At 39.7% G+C, this 20,943-nt stretch overlaps 1 protein-coding gene across 1 annotated transcript in view; it reads right to left on the bottom strand.

Annotated features, from left to right (window-relative positions):
- lmtk2 (lemur tyrosine kinase 2) overlaps window positions 1-20,943 on the bottom strand; it is a 125,504-nt gene that overhangs the window by 55,356 nt on the left and 49,205 nt on the right. Inside the window, exons 4-6 of the mRNA XM_080206823.1 lie at window positions 16,619-16,692; window positions 13,523-13,641; window positions 12,194-12,281 (exon numbers count right to left, since the gene is read on the bottom strand). Coding sequence (XP_080062949.1) covers window positions 12,194-12,281; window positions 13,523-13,641; window positions 16,619-16,692 — 281 coding nt within the window. The remainder of the gene's footprint in view (window positions 1-12,193; window positions 12,282-13,522; window positions 13,642-16,618; window positions 16,693-20,943) is intronic.

Genomic DNA, 20,943 nt, shown 5'->3' with positions numbered 1-20,943 from the left:
TTCTCAATTATATTTCCTGCTGTTCTTTCTTCCAAATTTACTCAGGGATTCAATTAAGCTGTTATATCTTTTGACTTGGCTTGTGTTAAAGAACTGTTGTTTCTATTTTCTCAAAAACTAGGCAAGAGTGAAAAAGAAACTCTCAGCCATAAATCTAGTCAACACCTCAAAAGCATTTATTTCACTCTTTTCATTCTGCAAACAAGAACAATTCAGCATCACTAAAATGAAGGCTCATTTCAGCCCTCCTGTTAGGCTGAAATGTGTTTACGGTTGTTTAAGTAATTATAATAAATGATAACTACTATGTGGAAACCAGTTAATAAGTGTTAAACACAAAATTGTACAGCGCTTGATTTGATTTATTGTCGTATGTATTAACATTGTGAAAAGTATTGTTTCTTGCGCACTACATAGACAAAACTACCGTTCAAAGAGAAAGAAACAAGAGAGTGCAGAATGTAGTGTTCAGTCAGAGCTAGGGTGTAGAGAAAGATCAACTTAATGCAAGGGAAGTCCATTCAAAAGTCTGACAGCAGCAGGGAAGAAGCTATTCTTGAGTCGGTTGGTACATGACCTCAGACTTTTATATCTTTTTACCTAAGGAAGAAGGTGGAAGAGAGAATGTCTGGGGTGCATGGGATCCTTGATTACGCTGGCTGCTTTGCCAAGGCAGTGGGAAGTGTAGACAGAGTCAATGGATGGGAGGCTGGTTTGCAAGATGGATTGGGCTACATTCTGTAGTTCTGTAGTTCCTTGCAGTCTTGTACAAAACAGGAGCCATACCAAGCTGTGATACAAGCTATAGTGCATCTGTAAAAGTCAGTGACAGCCATAGCTGACATGCCAAATTCCCTTAGTTTTCTCAGAAAGTAGAGACGTTGGTAGGCTTTCTTAACTATAGTGTCAGGGGGAGGAGAGAGAGAGAAAGGAGGGAGAGAGAGAGAGAGAGAGAGAAAGGAGGGAGAGAGAGAGAGAGAGAGAGAGAAAGGAGGGAGAGAGAGAGAGAGAGAGAGAAAGGAGGGAGAGAGAGAGAGAGAGAGAAAGGAGGGAGAGAGAGAGAGAGAGAGAAAGGAGGGAGAGAGAGAGAGAGAGAGAAAGGAGGGAGAGAGAGAGAGAGAGAGAAAGGAGGGAGAGAGAGAGAGAGAGAGAAAGGAGGGAGAGAGAGAGAGAGAGAGAAAGGAGGGAGAGAGAGAGAGAGAGAAAGGAGGGAGAGAGAGAGAGAGAGAGAAAGGAGGGAGAGAGAGAGAGAGAGAGAAAGGAGGGAGAGAGAGAGAGAGAGAGAAAGGAGGGAGAGAGAGAGAGAGAGAAAGGAGGGAGAGAGAGAGAGAGAGAGAAAGGAGGGAGAGAGAGAGAGAGAGAAAGGAGGGAGAGAGAGAGAGAAAGGAGGGAGAGAGAGAGAGAGAGGAGGGAGAGAGAGAGAGAGAAAGGAGGGAGAGAGAGAGAGAGAGAAAGGAGGGAGAGAGAGAGAGAGAGAGAAAGGAGGGAGAGAGAGAGAGAGAGAAAGGAGGAGAGAGAGAGAGAGAAAGGAGGGAGAGAGAGAGAGAGAGAAAGGAGGGAGAGAGAGAGAGAGAGAAAGGAGGGAGGGAGAGAGAGAGAGAGAGAGAGAGAGAGAGAGAGGGAGAGAGAAAGGAGGGAGAGAGAGAGAGAGAAAAAAGGGGAGAGAGAGAGAGAAAAAAGGGGAGAGAGAGAGAGAGAGAGAGAGAAAGGAGGGAGAGAGAGAGAGAGAGAGAGAGAGAGAGAGAGAGAGAGAGAGAGAAAGGAGGGAGAGAGAGAGAGAGAGAGAGAGAGAAAAAAGGGGAGAGAGGGAGAGAGAGAGAGAGAGGAGACCAGGAAAGGTTGTTGGTAATCTGGACACCTAAAAATCTGAAGCTCTCAACCCTTTTTACTTTATCCCCATTGATACAGAAAGGGGCACCTTCTCCTTTACCCTTCCTGAAGTTGTGCTGACTCTTTGAAACAGCTCTCCAATCAGACCCATTCCCGGCTCTTTCTGCATAGCTCTACATTTGGGTCTAAAATGGCAACGTGAAGACATGAACCAGGAATTAAAATACAGATTTTACTAGGTGAAAATGAACAGAGAGAAAATTAACAAAAATGGCTGAAAGGTTAATAAACTAAACTACATAGTCTCAGTGGAAAAAGCCTGCTTGCATTCACGCTATCTATACCTATCATAATTTAAACACCTCTATCAAATCTCCGCTCTACGCTCTTCAACGCTCCAGGGAATAAAGTCCTAACCTATTCAACCTTTCTCTGAAACTCAGTTTCTCAAGTCCCGGCAACATCCTTGTAAATCTTCTCTGCACTCTTTCAACCTTATTAATATCCTTCCTATAATTAGGTGACCAAAACTTCACACAATACTCTAAATTCAGCCTCACCAATGTCTTATACAACCTCACCATAACATTCCAACTCTTATACTCAATATTTGATTTATAAAGGCCAATGTTCCAAAAGCACTCTACGATCCTATCTACCTGCGACACCACTTCTTAGGGAATTATGTACCTGTGTTCCTAGAACCCTCTGTTCTACTGTACTCTTCAGTGTCCTACCATTTACCTTGCATGTTCTACCTTGGTTTGTCCTTCCAAAGTGCAATACTTCACACTTGTCTGCATTAAACTCCATCTGCCATTTTTCAGCCCATTTTTCTAGCTGGTCCAAATCCCACTGCAAGCTTTGAAAACCTTCCTCACTGTCCACTACTCCTCCAATCTTTGTATCATCAGCAAAATTTGCTGATCCAATTTACCACATTATCATCCAAATCATTAATATAGATGACAAACAACAATGGACCCAGCACTGATCCCTGTGGCACACCACTAGTCACAGGCCTGCACTCAGAAAAGCAATCCCTCACTACCACTCTCTGGCTTCTTCCATTGAGCCAATGTCTAATCCAATTTACTACCTTTCCATGTATACTAGCAACTGAACCTTCCTAACTAACCTCTCACGCAGGACCTTGTCAAAGGCCTTACTGAAGTCCATGTAGACAACATCCACTGCCTTCTCTTCATCCACTTTCCTGGTAACTTCCTCGGAAAACTCTTGGTTAAACATGACCTACCACGCACAAAGCCATGTTGACTCTCCCTAATAAGTCCCTGTCCATCCAAATATTTGTAGATACTATCTCTTAGTACTCCTTCCAATAATTTACCTACTACTGATGTCAAATTTACCAGCCTATAATTTCCTAGATTACTTTTTTTAAAAAATGAAACAACACGTGCTATCCTCCAATCATCCGGCACCTCTCCCGTGGAAACCGACATTTTAAATATATCTGCCAGGGCCCCTGCAATTTCAACACTATTCTTCTTTATGGTCAGTTCAATTTTATTTTCTCTAGTCAAGAACAGCCAAAAAGAGAGCAGGAAAACTTCCTTGGACAACACAAAGTGGCAGCTCTTCCATTTATCCACTTAACTCCGACTACGATTCATCCTCTTAGAGGCACTATTTCCTTGGTGTAGGTCCTCAGGATGACATCTGCTGGCTTTAATAATATGTGCTTCATTTTTTGTTTATAGGTGGTCTCAGGAATTAGGGAGATAGCAGACTGAATATCACCCTCCATTCTAACAGGTCAACAATTTAATTTAGGAATGACCCAGAAGTGATAGTACAGAATTTCAATTCCTGGTCAGATTTATGTGCTATGACTTCATTGTTTTTATTATTTTTCTTTCCATATAATAAATTTTTTTCTTTACAAAATTTATTTTATATTTCCTTTTTGGTGTGTCCTGTCCCATCCTTTGGACATTCATTTCTGGGTGGCTAATTTTCCAACACCAGGTTTAAGTCCAACCGATTTATTTGATAGTAAACTCACAAGCTTTCAAGGTTAAACTCTTCATCAGGTGAATGGGTTCACGTCGCACTACCTGTAACCCCGGTGGCTTGCCTGGGTTTGCAAAACCTCATTTACTGTACTGGAGACAATACACATCTCTTTAACCTGTGATCAGTGCTCCTTCCACTCACACTGTCGGCCACTTTAAGACTTGAATAGCAGGTTAGATGTAAAGATTCGCATTCTAATCAGTAATCTGTAAACTGTGCTTTATATGCTCTGTCTGAAGCTAGGACTCTCCATTCACCTGACGAAGAGTTTAAACTCAAAAGCTTGTGAGTTTACTATCAAATAAATCGGTTGGACTTAAACTTGGTGTTGTCAGACTTCTTGCTGTGTTTACCCCAGTCCAACACCGGCATCTCCACATCATGGCTAGTTTTTGCCAGCCAGCTTGTGGTGTGTAATCAATTTTGCCACAGATTTTGCATTGGCTGTCTTTGCTCCAGTACTCAGGCTGTGAATTGCTCATTTTTGAGCAGCAATGACACATCTGCTGCTGGGTAGACTTCCTCTGGCCAGCTGCCATTTTATGCGTCCTCATGCCTGCTCCAAGCTGAGAAACTCATTAACAGCAAACCCCACTGAAATCGCTATCTCCACTGGTTTTCACCCAAATTCCATTCAGTTAGCAATCTCTGCTGTATACCATCATTGCTCAGTCCACAAAGCAGACAGTTTCTGATTGCATCATCCACCGATTCACCAAATTCAAAATGCTCCCTGTGACACTTTAGTGTCACAACAAATTGTGCTATATTTCCTCCTGCTAATGAATTTCTCTTATAAAACCTAAAATGCTCCGCAGTAATAAATGGTTAATATCTTGTCTAATTCCTAGTAACCTGCTACCAGGTTTCTCAGGCAGGACCAGGCTTTGGAGTTAATTAAAAGTTTTACTGCCGGTGGTACTGAGAAACGCAGGGACTACTATATTCTCAGGAATCTTGTTTGCTAGAAAATCATACTAAAATATTTCTGCATAGTAACTTCCAATTCTCAGATTTTTCTTTGAACTGCCTAATAATGCCAAATATACCTGTCATTTTGCGGGGATGCAGAGACCTACTCACTAATATTTCTTCAGAAGCCTCCTGTAATCTTAATGGATCTATCTATTTTGCAGATCATAAGATGAGCCTACTGCAGCAGTTTTTCTTAGATTTAATGTAATGCACAAAATCTCTGTTTCTCTCTACCTCCGCACTTGACCTGAGCCGAGGCGAACTGTGCTGCTTGAACTCCTCAGGGTGCTACTTTTAATTTTCAGTATGAACTTTCTCTTTGCTGCCCATCAGCATTTTTGGTGCGATGCCAGAAGCAATCGGCCAGTGTTGCAAAGTTTCAAGTTGGTAAGTGCAATTCCAAGTTTGTTTTCCTTCTTTGACTCGAAAATAATTTATCCACTCCTCATTGCCAGCATGTTAGATACTTCACTTGTTGGATATAGGAACGTAAAATATTAGTACGTGGGGTTGGGTGAAAACAATGACACAGATTTATTCATAAGCTGTTGACTCTACAGAGGCTTGATCCAGGCAAGGCAAAAGCCCACGAAGCAGCCAATGATGTCATAAACCATACACATGACTAGACTCAAAAGCGAGTGCGACAACATAACAACCCCCAAATATATTACAGTTACGGTAACATTAAGCAGACCCTAAGCAGTAGCTGGGTTAATTCTGAACTTGGGGCACTTAAAAGTGGTATAATCAATTGTCATGGGACTCAGCTTAAATTCACTCATACTGGATCAAAGAGGTGGATTTGAATATCCGTTAGGTCTTTTCACCCTTTGTACCAGCAAAGTCTAATTTTACAATGTTGCCAAAATTAGACAGCGTTAATTTGTACAGCTGAAAATTTCCAGTAAGCGCAACTGGCAAAATATCAAGATTCTACTATGAGGCGCAAAACTATTTATGGCTTAACTTAATGGAGTAATAGTAAGTTTCAGAGCTAGCTCAACTGGGTAAATTTACATCATGTGATGAGGTTTAAAAAGGCAAAATGAAATGAATATCAAAATCAATGTATATGGCAGAAAAAACTACTTAGCCCTCAAGAACAAATTATATTCCTGTAAATGCTTTAAAACCTCAATCATATTTGCCCACAAAGCTAAAACACCTTTTCAACAAGGAAAAAAAGTGTTAGCACTCAGCTTCAACAGAATTTTAAAAATTAGAAAAAGCTTATCACCATGTAAGTGATATTTAAGAATTGATGTCAACTACATTTTCTTATGTCTAACTTCTCAATTTCACAGTTCACTCAATGTAATTATCAATCTATTATTCCCAGTGGCCTTTCAAATGATGCATTACATTAATACAAAGATTATAAATAGACATGATTGAGCTTGACTGCAACAATGTCACACTCATTCCTACCCTTATAAGGATAAAAAGAAATTTGTAAAAATGCAGGCCCTTTCCTTCAAAAACTGGATTTAAAAGTGAATATTATGAGAATTTTCAGTCCAAATTGCCCCAGTCAGCAATATTCACAAGGTCCATGTCAATTAGTGATTAGCATTGTCTAAAAATATACCTTACAACTACTGCAACTTGAGAAACTGGCAATACTTTCACTAACAGAGAAGGTTAACAGGAAAATTAAGAGATTTTGAAGGATCTTAATGAAAGATTTAATCTGCTGAACAAAAAGGCTATTTCCTTTGGCTAGAGGTACTGATGTGGAAGAGTCTTCAAATGTATAATTATCACAAACAGAGATAAGGAGAAATTTCATATTCAAGATTAATGTTTGAACATTGAATGTTTTCCCACTGGTCATAATTGAAACAGGCTGTACCATATATTTTGAGAATTATATAAATATTTGGACCAGGAGCTAGTTTTGGATTGTTCTAGAAGCAGCCAGCTCGAATATGAAGGGCCAAATGGCCTCCTTCAGTGTAGTCTTTTTCAGCTCTGTAGCTCAAAAATAGGACCAAACCACTGGATTGAGCTAATCTGGTTCTCTAGGAAGATCAAATGAAGACTCTTTAACCCAATTGATCTATCTTTGCACAATATGGACCCAACTAATTCCAAATACAGCTTCCAGCCTTCCTAGCAATATATACCATATAAATTCCAAAGTTCTCAACCTCAGTCCTATATTTCGCACTTTGCAACCCTGAACCCTTATCCTTTTTCTCCAGCTGTGCTGGAGTACCCGAAGATGCTGTTTAAATATATTCATATATTTATATATTTGTTTATATATATTCATAAACAACATCTGCCCCTCCAAAGCAAGCTCTGTTAGGTTGAAGAGACTCCAGAAATCTAGTTTTGATCCATTCACCAGCTTTCCCTCTAGCTTTAAAGATCCACTTATAGTTTTCCCCTGCCTTGCATGGACTCCCAAATGTACAGGTAGCACTGACTTCCACAGAGTATGGTGCATCTTCAGCTTCAGCCGGTATCTTCATATGAAGATACTGGCTACCAACAACTCTACAGAATGCCTAAATAGGAAGAGCTTTCTTGCTTTCAGCACAAAGATGTTATTATGAACATTATTAAAGTGTCCATTGACACACATTCCCCAAGAGACATTTTAATTGAGGTAATTAAAAGTGACTCAGTGAAGCATTTTCCTGTATCATCTTGTATTCCACCTCAGTTACATGCTGGAGTATTTTTATTGTAACACAAAGAATGTAAGAATAGAATCATAGAATCTTATTTTTGCCCCCAACTACCACATTTAAACACAAGTTATTTGGGGAGGCAAAGGCAGAGTGGTAATTTCACTGGACTAATAAGCCAGAGGCCCAGGCTAATGCTCTATGGAAAAGAGTTCAAATCTCACCATGACATCTAATTTAATTTTAAAAATCCAAAATAATAGTTTGAGTCTATTGTTGACTACGAAACCATTGTTGGGTGTCATAAAAGTTGGTCTGGCTCAGTAATTAGGGAAGGAAACATGGCGTCCCTACCTAGTCTAGCCTGCATGCAACTTCAAACTCAGGTTAAACATAGAAACTAGAAGTAGGAGTAGGCCATTCGGCCCTTCACAACTGTTCCGCCATTCATCTTGATCATTGAATTCAATATCCTAATCCCACCTTACTCCCATATCCCTTGATCCTTTAGCACACCCGCGCAACCCCTCCCCAGTATAAATCTCGTCTGACATTCTATGCTTTCGGCTCTGACACAGGATCATCCAGACTCAAAACACTGGCTCTATTCTCGCTTCGCAGATCCTGTCAGATTTCAAATCCCGAAATTTTCCAGCATTTTTCTGTTTTTGTTTCAGATTGCAACATCCGCAGTATTTTGCCCTAACTCCAATATTCTAATGACACCATATAAATGTGTTAAGAGTTTTCACAATGCATCTGTTACTCTAAATGACTGATGGTCCTGCATATTTTTGTCTTCAAATCTAGCCAACAGATGGCATCACTGTTTAATGGGAGACAGATCAGCTTCAGTTCAAGCTGAATTACTGTTAGCTGCATTTACCTTTTTGTTAAAAATTCTCATTGGTTATGTATTTTGCTGATATACTAAACACTACAGCTGATCAGTTAACATAGCAGTGTATTAAAAAATGTTGCAGAACAGTTGTACAAATTAACAACTTCAGAATAACAAAGACTTGTATAGTAATCTTTCTCAAATTCACTCACAGTGCCATGGTCCTGTTATTAAAACAGAAATATATTCTCCCCACCGCCACCCCAATCAGTGAGACGTTTGATACATACAGAAAATGAATGCATTAAGCATCACAAACACAAGAAATCTTCATGTTAAATTATTAATCGCCTGCATGTTGTGCATTCCTCTTCCTCCTCTCCCTAACTGAACATCCCAGTTAACCTTTGTATAGGCAGAGTTTGGCAAGATTCATCTGTCTCCACTGCAGATGTGTTCTAAATACTGTTGAAGTTTAAGTAGTTCAACTTTCAGCCTATCGGTATAAAGTACCAGTTATTTTAATGCGTCAGAATAGTTTTTATACATTTTAATTAGGTTGGACTTCTGCGATAGGGTCATTTTCTTTCCTTTTACTGCTACACATTTATATGTAATTTTTAAATGAATGAGCAATGTACCCGAAATGAATTTCTGTATGAGCAATAAAGCGAAACGGAACTGAAGCTTTTCACCATTCATTCAGCTAAGCCCACACTATTAATTAGCATATTGAATCACTAGGCCACCTGCAGTGCTCCTACTGGTTCCATTAATGAGCCAGATTGACAGATGTAGGTTCACCGGTGCTGTGGAAAACTGTAGGCATGCCTGGTTTGTTGTTACTGAATTACCCACAGACTTCCATCATCAGGTGTGTAATCTTGGACCCCTTCAATCCCAAAAAGATCCTGCTTGTTCACCATCATCCACCTCTCTGAAAAAAGATGCATCACTGGGTGATAATAAAGGAGAAAGAAAAGGAGCATACCTGTGCAAGGCAATTTATTACACAAAACATACGCAGCAAATTACAATTCTGGATGCAGCATCCATGTTTTTGTTACACACAGATTTGTACATATTGTTGCTAGCTTAATAGGCGCAGATAACTTAGGGCACAAAAACAAAAATCTGAATCACTTTTGTGTTTACGTTATTGTTTATATGACTGAAGACCTACAAAAGTGTACCAGGCTCAGTAATATGCCATAGGAAAGGTAAATAAGCTTTGCTAAAAGAGGTGGAAGAAATGAAATGAAAACGACAGTTATTAAGTATGCTTATGAGCAGGATGCTTGTGACAGGTACTGTTCGAGAGCCTCAAGCACTTGATGTCCAATACTCAGATGACATATCAATTGGTTAGAATGGGCTTTTTCCATACTAGATATCACCACCACCTGCTACAAAAGCTAATAAACTAGAGAAGGAACTTTTTTTTTTACAGCAGTTTTCTTCCCCTTCTTGTGCTTGGTTTGCTAACTCCAAAAATGACATTTTTTGAATTAAATCATCTCTTTGCTACCTCACCAAAGACAAGTAACAAGCAATTGATGAAACAGCTTTTCAGTGACGTAGACTCTGTACCTATAGCCTTCTTTCACAACCACACCAAATCAAGTACTTTTAATTTTTAATGCATTCAGCAGACTTTACGATTAGAATAAGCAAGGGCTTCACAACTCAAAAAGCAATAGTGACACGAGGGAAAAACTTCTCAACGCAGCAAGTGATTACTGTCTGGAAAGCGCTGAGAGTGTGGAGGAGACAGGTTTAATTAAGGCATTCAAAAAGGGAATTAGATGGTTATCCAATAAAAGGAAGAACACGCAGCATTACAGGGAGATATTGGGGGAATGACACTTGGTTAATATTCATTCAGACAGCCGATGCAGACAAAGCGCTGAATGGCCTCCTACTTACTATGCTGCAACGATTCAGTGATTTTGTATGAACATGAAGTGCACTCAACATTATACCTTATTTGCTTTGTGTATCTGATACATATCATTCAAGATTACATTCAATACGGCAGGGGGCGGGGGGGTGGGGGGGACAGGACACCCCAGGAAATGAATTTTTCACATCCACGCAAGTATGTTCCACTTTTAAATAAAAAAGCAGCAAAGGAGACCATGGTTTTCTACCAAAAACATTACATCCCGTGAAACGAGGTCAGACATTTGCTTTTTAATTCATATATTCAGGACTTTACAAATTCAGTGAAATCCTTAACATAGAGAAAGGAATTCAAAGGCTGATTAGATTGTTTGACAAAGCTCAGAGCGAAAAGCTTTATGCTTGATGGAAATATTATACTTCATAGATAACAATGCCCACTGATTTACTGAAGATCACATATTTTGACCTGGAGTTGGTCCCTGGTTGTTGGGATAATGCTGTAGCAGTATTTACTTTTGCCCACTGATGTGCACACATTTGCAAATCAATCATGATGCATGTTCATCTTTGAAACATAAGGAAAATAGAATGACAGTAGCAGTGTTAAGTTACACTACAATGTTACGTAAGGAAGTTGATGTATTGTAGCATATCCAGCCCACTACTTTCAACTTGGCCCAAGGCTAATTGTCCCTTCTGACCTGGCCCTAACACCTAGGGTAATTTTTGAAGAGCATACAGAACCGTAGCAGCACTGCACTGGTCACTGAGATACAAGTAAAAGAATATAACACAAAAATATTAAAATTTCATCTGTGAATAATGTTAAAGTAATTTAATAAACTTAACTAGAAAACAAAATTCATATTTTCAAAATCATTACTTAACATGACAAATTCTTACATTTTGCATATACTGTATATACAAAACATGTCAAGCGATGCCCAGATTCCAATTAACTAAAAGTAAAATCACTTTATACAGCTGTTATGCTGAGTCCATATATATCAGGTAGCTGATTGCAAATGAAAGAATGCACAACAGTTAATCAGCATGCATTTTCTGCATCTGAACCTCACTTGGCTTTAGAATTGTTAAACATTCACTGAATCATCCAGTGAATCACACAAACACCCACAACTGCCTTCACATTACAATACTGACTCATTCTTCACACTTCAGGCATAAATTGAAATCATGTTGAGTTAGAAATTATTGTTGGCAAAGTATTAAAAATAGCAGAATGGATATAGCCATAATTTATTAAGATTTACAGTACATTCAAAAGTTGCTCAAATTCTCTGCTTGGTCGTCGACTTATCTGATCCTTTGACAAAATAACTTTCTTCCATTTATGACATACTCAACTTTTCAAACTATGAACATGCAAAAGCAACAATTACAAACAAATGTCTAATTATTAGAATACTAAATGTGTCATTTGATAGCTTTAAAGTATTCAATAAATGTAATTTAATTAGGGAAATCCAAAGTATCAATAGGAAAATCACTCTGAAGTGAAAGTACCATCAACGTAAAGTATTTCCCATAAGGTTGGTTAGGAAAATGCCTAATACATCTCTTCCCTATGGGAATATTTACATTGTTTCAGGTCAGAAAGCATCTGGTTGTGGCTTGACATGTCAGGTCTTATAACTGGAAGACATCCAGTAGGCCCCTCCTCTGACCAGCTGCTTTAAGGACAGAGTAAGTCAACACTCTGGAATGGGAAGTATGCAGATACGGCCCCAAGGCATGTTATGAGAGATTTAAAACAATGTAGGAGCTTGTTTTGACTGGTAGTGTGTTTTTTTGCTGCATGTAGCTAACGTACGTTACTACCTAATGCACATTTGAAGAAAAGTAACACTTCACTCCATTAGAAGGACAGAAAGCACTAGAAATCCTTTTGCAGAAAATTACATTGAAAAGTTAAATGGACCAACAACTGGTGTTTACTCACCAGCTGACAAAATTCAAACACCAACAGATAGGGGACAGCATCCACACATTGTCCCAAACAGTGAAGGACATTTGGGTGCTGCAAAACCCTGTAATTAGAAAGAATGATTAAGACTTGCATGCAAAAGGGGTTTCATGCAAACCAATTCTTGTATCTTACGTTCATCCATCTTAGTATTTTGGTTGTCTTATTACATCAACAAAATCGGTATACCATTCCAGCTGTTGGCATCAATTTTACCAAACAACCATATCTCAAAACATCACAACATCGCGCTTCTAGGGCGGGTTTTACGCAAATATAGTCCTGCAGAGATCTCTAGTGACAGAAAGATCTAAATGCAAGGATACATTTCATCTACTTTCACTGTAATTTTGGTGACAAAAATTATTGTGCATGTGTTCCATAAGTTCAATAAAGGATCATGCAAGAAAAGGTTGCATATTCTGAACATTTGCAATACACAATTCTGTTTATTACTTCCTACAACATATGTTCAGTTTTTACAATGCCCCACTTTATCTTAATCATTGTGCATTACAGAAACTAAATATTTAATACAGCCTACTTTCATGCATTTTATTGCTGTAAACATGTGTAACAATCATTAGACAATAAATCTTGAGAACAGTGTAGGAACAAAGGCTTATTGCAACACAGAGGCATCCTGGTCTATCACTTTGCTCTTGGGTACGTAAGTGATTTTATAAGAGGATATGACTTGTACATGTACAATGAAAGTTTCAAACAAAAGTCTGGCAAATATCTTGCGTCTGTTAAAGCAGTTTCAATTCTTTAGACAAGTATACAAAAGTGACACATAATGTTCTTGTTAATACATGCACCAACGAAAGGAGCCAAAAGTCGAGATTAAATTGACTTAATTTCTGCATTTACACAATGAAAGTTTGACCATAAGATGAATTTAATATCAAAAAGCATAATAGCACAAAAACTTTTCCCAAATTATTCATTCTGAAAGGAATTCATTTGTCTAATCAAACTTGAATTATGCTGAATTACCTTAATTTCAGCTAATATTGTAGTCTAAAGAATCACAACATGAAGCCTTCATTCCCCTCCCTTTTATTTCTAACTATGCCCCTGTGTTGGCAATTCAAAAGTCTTTGCCTCAAGTTGTGCAGAAAACTATAAAGCCTTAATTTTAGCTAAGCAAGAGTAGACAGCATACAGTAGAACAAGTCCATTGATGTTCCACAACTTCATAGCTGATTTGCCAATTTAACTACTTTCCTGTCTTATTCCCCCAGATCCCTCTCCATCTCCACACCCACTTTACAAAGTACAGAAGTGTAAAATGCAACAAACCTGTAAGCCTCTCCATTTTTAAGGAATCGACGGTGCTCTGCTGAGCTTGCATTGGCTTTCAGTTCTTTAATAATCACTCTGGCTGAACTGGAGTCCTCGTAGATTTCCCCAAGAAGAACCTTTCAAAAGTATGTAGAAAAGTACTTTTATACACTTCAATTCTCTGAAACGGGAAGTTCCTAATTTCCCATGTACAGTTTTGATCACATGGAATGTAGAAAAGGACAAGGTCGTTGGAGCAGGTGACAAAGGATGTTTGTACATTTCTCTGCCAAGTCCACACCACACAGCTTGGGTGACTAAGCCTTAATCCTCAATAAAGGACAACAACAGGAAATAGGAGTAAATCTGGAATGCTGTGATCCATCCTTGCCTGACTGGGACAAAGTCACTAAGTAAAAACATTAAAGCTTATCTCATTTGAAACTCAAAACAAAACAAATTCTACCTAATGACAATCCACAGCATTTAAAACAACAGCAAAATACTACAGCTGCTGAAATTCTGAAAAAACAAAAAATGCTGGAAATACTCAACAAGTTTGGCGGCAGCTGGGGAGAGAGAAACTGGGTTAATGTTCCGGGTCAGCAACTTTCATCAGAACTGGAACAAGTTACAGATTTAAGAGGTTTTAAGCATGGGTAGTGGGAGGGAAAGGTTGGAGAGATATGGAGAGAGAGGTGAGCAGGGGTTGAGGAGGTTAGAGAGAATAAGTGACAAATAGGATGACACTGCACAGCAAAAGGAGATGTAATGGAACAAGTATCCAAAATCTAGCTCTAGAAAGGAAATTCAGCAACACCCAGAAACGATGAGGAAAAGGAGAGGTTGGGACTCGAAATTGTTGAACTCAATATCGAGTCCCAAAGGCTGTAAAGCACCCAAAATGAAAGATGTACCTTAAAAAATATTCTAATGGCTTGCACTTTTCGCATTTAATTTAAACCGCAGTTAAATCATGCTACATTTATGTCAGGCCAGTAAATGTGCATTTATATTATCAAAATTGCACAGAACAATCAAAATGCTACAAAACCAACAAACTATTGTTGGCTTTTTTCAAAAGATTACACTGCACGTGACAAGTATAAACCAATACTTTAGTTAGGTTTACATGCTTGCCAAATTACAAACACAAAATGAGGCCATTCAGGCCATTGTACCTGTGCCAGTTCTTTGAAAGAGTTCTCCAATTAGTCCCACTGTCTCTGTTCTTTCCCCATAATTCTGCAAACTGTTTATTTTAAATTTGCTAGGGAAAATGCCATTAGATTTCATTTACTTTTGCACTGCAACCGTATTTTAGAACCAAAACCACAGATTTAACACAGCATGGAATTCCATTAAGTACTGCAATACAATGTCGACCTTTTATGTATTTAGAACTGGTTTCTAAAGCTTAAAGACTACATTATGTTCAATCACAGAAGTCAATAGTATTCTGCTGTGCTTGCATTTGTTTTGATTCTTTGACTCATGATCCGGGGACTCAAGTTCAAAGCCCAGCATGGTAGCTGGGGAATTTAAATGCAGTTAAGTAAATAAAATCAAATCTGAACTTCAAAAAAAAACAAGTTTCTACAATATAAAGTAACCATGAACCTACCAGATTGTCAAAAAAACACAATTGGTTTACTGAAGTCCTTTAGAAAAGAAAATCTGTTGTCTTTATCTAGTCCCACCTATGACACAACTCAGATCGACAGGAATGTGCTTGGCTCTTAACCTCCCTCCGAAACGACCTACAAAATTGCTTGGTAGAATTCAAGGCAGCTTTTCAAATACAATTAGGGCTGGACAATAAACGCTGGCCTTGCCAGCAATACTTGCATCCAGTGAAAATTAATACCCAAATTCCAAGCAGCAGCTCCTGCAATACAAATGACAATTTCCATGTCCCTGTCTAATGGACCTTGAGTTATATTTTCTATACTTCCTGTATTAGTACAAGACATATGAGCCCACTAAGGAACTATGAACTGCACTGAGTATGCCTCCATTAATGCTGCACAGCACCCTTGTACTCAAAGGCAACTTTTTTAAAAGTTTAAATTTATTTATTATTGTTACAAGTGGGCTTACATTAACATTACAATGCAGTTACTGTGAGAATCCCCTAGTCGCCACACTCCGGTTCCTGTTTGGGTACACTGAGGAGGGATTTACTATGGCCAATGCATTTAACCATCTTTTGAACTGTGGGAGGACACCGGAGCACCCGGAGGAAACCCTCGCAGAGATGTGAAGAATGTACAGACTCCATAATGACCTGGGCCCCTGGCGCTGTGAGGCAGCAGTGCTAACCACTGTGCCACCCTATAGGATATGGCCATCTCGGGCAAAGCCAGCATTTCTTTCCCATTGCCCAAGGTGGTGGTGGTGAGCTGTAGGTGAGTACATTTTATAACTTTCCGAAGCACCTTATCCTTTGAAAGTTACCTTTTTCAGGCATGATTAGAATAGATCATAGAATAGATCACAGAATTCCTACAGTTCAGGAAGCCATTCAGCCTATTGAGTCTGCACCAACAACGATCCAACCCAGGCCCTTTCCCTGCAGCCCCACATTTACCCTGTCAATCCCCCTGACACTAAAGGGGCAATTTAACATGGCCAATCCACCTCACTTGCACATCTTTGGAGTGTGGAAAGAAACCAGCTCACCCATTCAGAAGAAACCCATACAGACACAGGGAGAAGATGCAAACTCCACACAGTCACTCAAGGCCGAAATTGAACCTGGGCCCCTGGTGCAGTACCATGCCGCCCCTTTCAGAAACTGGGATCTGTAATTATTTCCAATGGTTTTATCATGCTTGGCATTATAAATGGAAATCAGGTTTGAAATCTAGGTCCAAAGGTGGTTCACCTAGGATTGATTCTAACAATTTAAAAATCTTATAACTTCATTTAATGTGCAGTTTTATTTACAGCAACGACACTTTGGCAGCAAACTTTGCCTTTACAAGCAGATGTTTAAATCACAGTTAATAGTCCACTAAATACACTTCAGATCCAGGGTATGGTTATAGAGAGCTGTTTCCAATTCAAACCTCTTTGGGATCATTAGCTTTGGTTGGCAAAAGTTATGCTTACCTTACCAAACCAGCCATTTCCAATTTCCTGGATGTAGCTAAGACGATGACGTGCTAGAGATGCTTTGGACACTCCTATAAAGTGCAACAAAAATGATTATTTTAAAAAAGTTTATTTTAAAAAGCACTAACAGGAGGACATTCAGCTTTAATTGTCAACAGTTTTCTAAATCTTAAGTTTTACAATTTGAATTTGTAACCCTAGGTTTGGATGAAACATACAGAGAAACAGCATAAAAGGAAAGTTTTGAGCAAGGGATCTGGAGTGTGGGGAGGCTGTGAACAAGCAGTGAAGGGAGAAAGAGAAAAGATGCCTTCCAGGTCCATGATGAACTAGTCAAGACATAAAAGGAAGCGGTAGACATCGATTAGGAAAGCGCCAAATACTTTGCCATTGTAATATTCTGCAAAAATAACCAAAGCAAAAAATTTGACTGCTTGAAGCATTATTTTAGATTCTAACTTGCTCAAGTCAGTAATTATTTGCTCTATCTATAAACAATTGCAAGATAAAAACGTTTTTTTCTCCAAAAGTATTTTGAATGAGGAGCTTGAGTAAAGGTCAAAAATAAAAAGGAAAAATATTTCAATCACTGGAATTGTCCATCTTTAACTTAAGTACATATGCCCTATGCACTCAAAAGGAAGCTGTAAAGCGACAATAGCATACAGTGGGATGTTTACAATGAAACTGTGCCAAAGATCAAGATGTCAAGCCCTGTCACAACAAAGGCTTTTAGGTACAGAACGGAAATCCACAATAAGCAACACGGATCTCAGAAAAGGAAAAACAGTGCTTCTACTGGATCCAAATATAACCACTGCCTGCTGGTTTACGATAACAACTTGCATTTATATAGTAAAAAGCAAAATACCGTGGATGCTGGAATCTGAAACAAAAACAAAGTGCTGGAAAACCTCAGCAAGTCTGACATCTGTGGAGAGAGAATACAGACAACATTTCGAGTCTGGATGACCCTTTGTCAGTTCTGTTGTTGTCGCATTTATATTGTATCTTCGGCACAGTAAAATGTTCCAAGCTACTTCAAAGGAGCAAATAAAATTTGAACCACATCACACAAGGGGCCGAAGGGCCTGTTCCTGTGCTGTAATTTTCTTCTTTGTATTACACAAGGTTAAACAGGCAGGTGACTAAATACTTTTTTGTTGGTTTGGAAGACTGTAGTAAACAAGCTCAAAAAGGTAGACGGCAGTTCCAGGGCTTACAGACTTGGAATCTGAAGGTACAGTTGCCAATGGGGTGGAGGAAATAAGACATGCACTAAAGGCTAGAACTGGTGAGTATAGCGGTCTGAAGATTGGAGAGCTGGAGGAGATCACAGAGACAGGGAGAGACAGCATCATGGAGTGATTAATTAGAAACAAGGAAGATAACTTTAAAATAGAGATGTTGCAGACCAGGTGCCACTATAGATCTGTACACAGAGGGGGAGGCGATGGATGAACAATTCATGCTAGTTAGAATAGGGGTGGAGTTTTTGAATAAACTCCAAGATTACAGAGGCTTCATGGCAACAGCTTGTTCAACCAGCCCAACTAGTACCTTAGCATACATTTAACTGGTGACACCACTGTTATTTTCCATAGTTCCATGCCTAGCTGTTTTCCCTACTAGCTAATTACACAATTAAAATGATCCTTTTATCAGTACAACTGCCTCCAAGAAAGTGTGGGTTTGTATTTCTGCTTAGGCTGCAATTTTTACCTAGATAAAATTCTGCAACAAAAATGCAAACAAACAAACAAAGTCAACTTCCAATATATTGCAAGGACTCCAACTTGCTACATGATGATGGCCTAGAGATATTAGCGCTAAACTATTGATCCAGAAACTCAGCTAACGTTCTGGGGACCTGGGTTTGAATCCCACTACAGCATGTGGAGGAATGTGAATTCAATTTTTTAAAATCTGGAATTAAGAACCATTGTTCATTGTCAGAAAAACCCACCTGGTTCACTAATATCCTTTAGGGAAGGAAACGTGCTGTCCTTCTCTGGTCTGGCCTGTTCGTGACTGAACTGCCATCGGGTAACTAGGGATGGGCAATAAATGCTGGCCAGCTAGCGAAGCTCATGTTCCATGGAAGAATTTTTTAAAAATGGCCATAGTGGCCTAGAAAAATGAGCCAACTGAAGGAATCTTCCCCCAAAACTAATTTAGCCTTATACTGCAACGGATTCTTTTTCAAAAATAAACACTAAACGTTTAAGGTAATTTCTCTGAAAGTTTTGCTCAGTGGATAATCGTTCTTAAATCACTCACCTTCTATTTACATTTGAATTAGGTCCAAAATACCTGAAGACTGTGTAACTACAGAACTGTGAAGCCCTTTTAAAAAGGCAGTAAATGAAATTGACTTCAAAAAAAATTGTTACATTCTCATTCACTCCAAACTAATCTCATTAACACCTGTCCAATATTTTTAATTTTATTAAAATTTGTTATCTCTTCTGTATGATACGGGAGCTGGTGGACCCCAAGGTTCTTCCCAGTGACCATGTCTGCAATAAGTGCTGGTTGCTTGAAGAGCTCCAGTTCAAAGTAGATGAGCTGAACTCTGAGCTTCAGACACTGAGGCTTATCAGGGAGGGGGAGGGGGAGTGGGAGTGTAACCTGGATAATGGGTTACAAGAGAAAGTCAAACCCCCTAAACTGACTAACAGGAGGGTGTTGCTGAGGGGAGGAAGGACAAGAGGAAGGAGGGGGGTGTGGGGAGGAAGGGTGAGAGGAAGGAGGGGGGTGTGGGGAGGAAGGAGGGGGGGGACCCAAAAGCCTCAGCCCCTGAATCTGCACAACAGGTTTGAGATTCTTGCTCCCAGTGTGGACAAGAATGAGGGCTGCAAGGTTGACAAGCAAACTGCCCATGGTACAGTGGTGCAGACACAGGTCAAAGAGGAAGAAGTAAAGAGGAATGTAGTAGTAATTGGGGATAGTGTAGTTAGGGGCATAGACACTGTCCTTTGTGACAATGATAAACAATCCTGAAGGGTGTGTTGCCTGCCTGGTGCTTGGGTCCAGGATGTCTCATCTGGGCTGCAGAGGAACCTGGAGTGGGAGGGTGAGAATCTGGTCGTTGTGGTTCATGTGGGTGCCAACGACATAGGCAAAATAGGAACTAAGGATCTGCAGAGGGAGTATGCAAAGCTGGGAACGAAATTAAAAAGCAGAACCCACAAGGTGTGGATTACTACCTGAACCACGTGCAAATTGATGCAGGGTAAACAGGATTAAGGAGATGAATGGGTGGCTCAGGGATTGGTGTGGGAGGAATGGGTTTGAATTTATGGGGCATTGGCACCAGTATTGGGAGAGATGGGACCTGTTCAGATGGGATGATCTTGGTCTGAATCGTGCTGGGACTAGAGGCCTGGCGAATCGTATAACTAGGACTGTAGATAGGGCTTTAAACTAATTGGGGGTGTGTGTGTGTGTGCACGTGTGTGCATGCGCAGGGGTGGGAGAAATTACAAAATCTAAAGTAAAAGAGAGGGTACGTGTGCAGGAAAATGTCGAGGAAGTCCCAATAATAGGAGTGGGGGGCACGAGAGAGGTTAGTAGCATTTCTACAAATAGGGTCCAGATAAAGGCTGGTATAAAGACACTTTATCTGAATGCACGAAGCATTCGGAACAAAGTGAATGAGCTGATGGTGCAAATCAGCACAAATGGATATGATCTAGTGGCCATTATGGAAACGTGGTTGCGAGGTGACAGGGACTGGGAGCTGAATGTCCAGGGGTATCAGGTGTTTAGGAAGGACAGACGGGAGGAAAAAGCGGGTGGGGTAGCTCTGAATTAAGGAAATTATCAGGGCGGTAGTAAGGGAAGATAATAGGCTCCAAACAGCAAAATGTGGAATCGCTGTGGGTGGAGATAAGGAATTGTAAGGGAAGACACTGGTGGGTGTGGTGTATAGGCCCCCAAATAATAACTTTGAGGTGGGGCGGGCTATAAACAAGCAAATAAATGATCCATGCAGAAATGGAACGGTGATAATTACGGGGGATTTTAATCTGCGTATTGATTGGACGACCCAAGTCAGACGCGGTGGGCTTGAGGAAGAGTTCTTGGAATGCTGTAGGGATAGTTTCCTTGAACAGCATGTGACGGAACCTACGAGGGAGCGAGCTATCTTAGATCTGGTACTGTGTAACGAGACAGGTAGAATTAGGGATCTTCTTGTGAGGGATCCTCTTGGGACAAGTGATCATAGTATGGTTGAATTTCTGATGCAGATGGAGGATGAGAAAGTAGGGTCCCGAACCTGTGTCCTCTGTTTGAACAGAGGGGAGTATGATAGGATG

Source organism: Carcharhinus amblyrhynchos, chromosome 18 (genome assembly GCF_965287045.1).
Source record: "Carcharhinus amblyrhynchos chromosome 18, sCarAmb.v2.hapA, whole genome shotgun sequence".
In the NCBI taxonomy this organism is placed as follows: domain Eukaryota; kingdom Metazoa; phylum Chordata; class Chondrichthyes; order Carcharhiniformes; family Carcharhinidae; genus Carcharhinus; species Carcharhinus amblyrhynchos.
The sequence above is the reverse complement of the archived record's forward strand: the minus strand, read 5'-3'. Positions and strand labels throughout refer to the sequence as shown.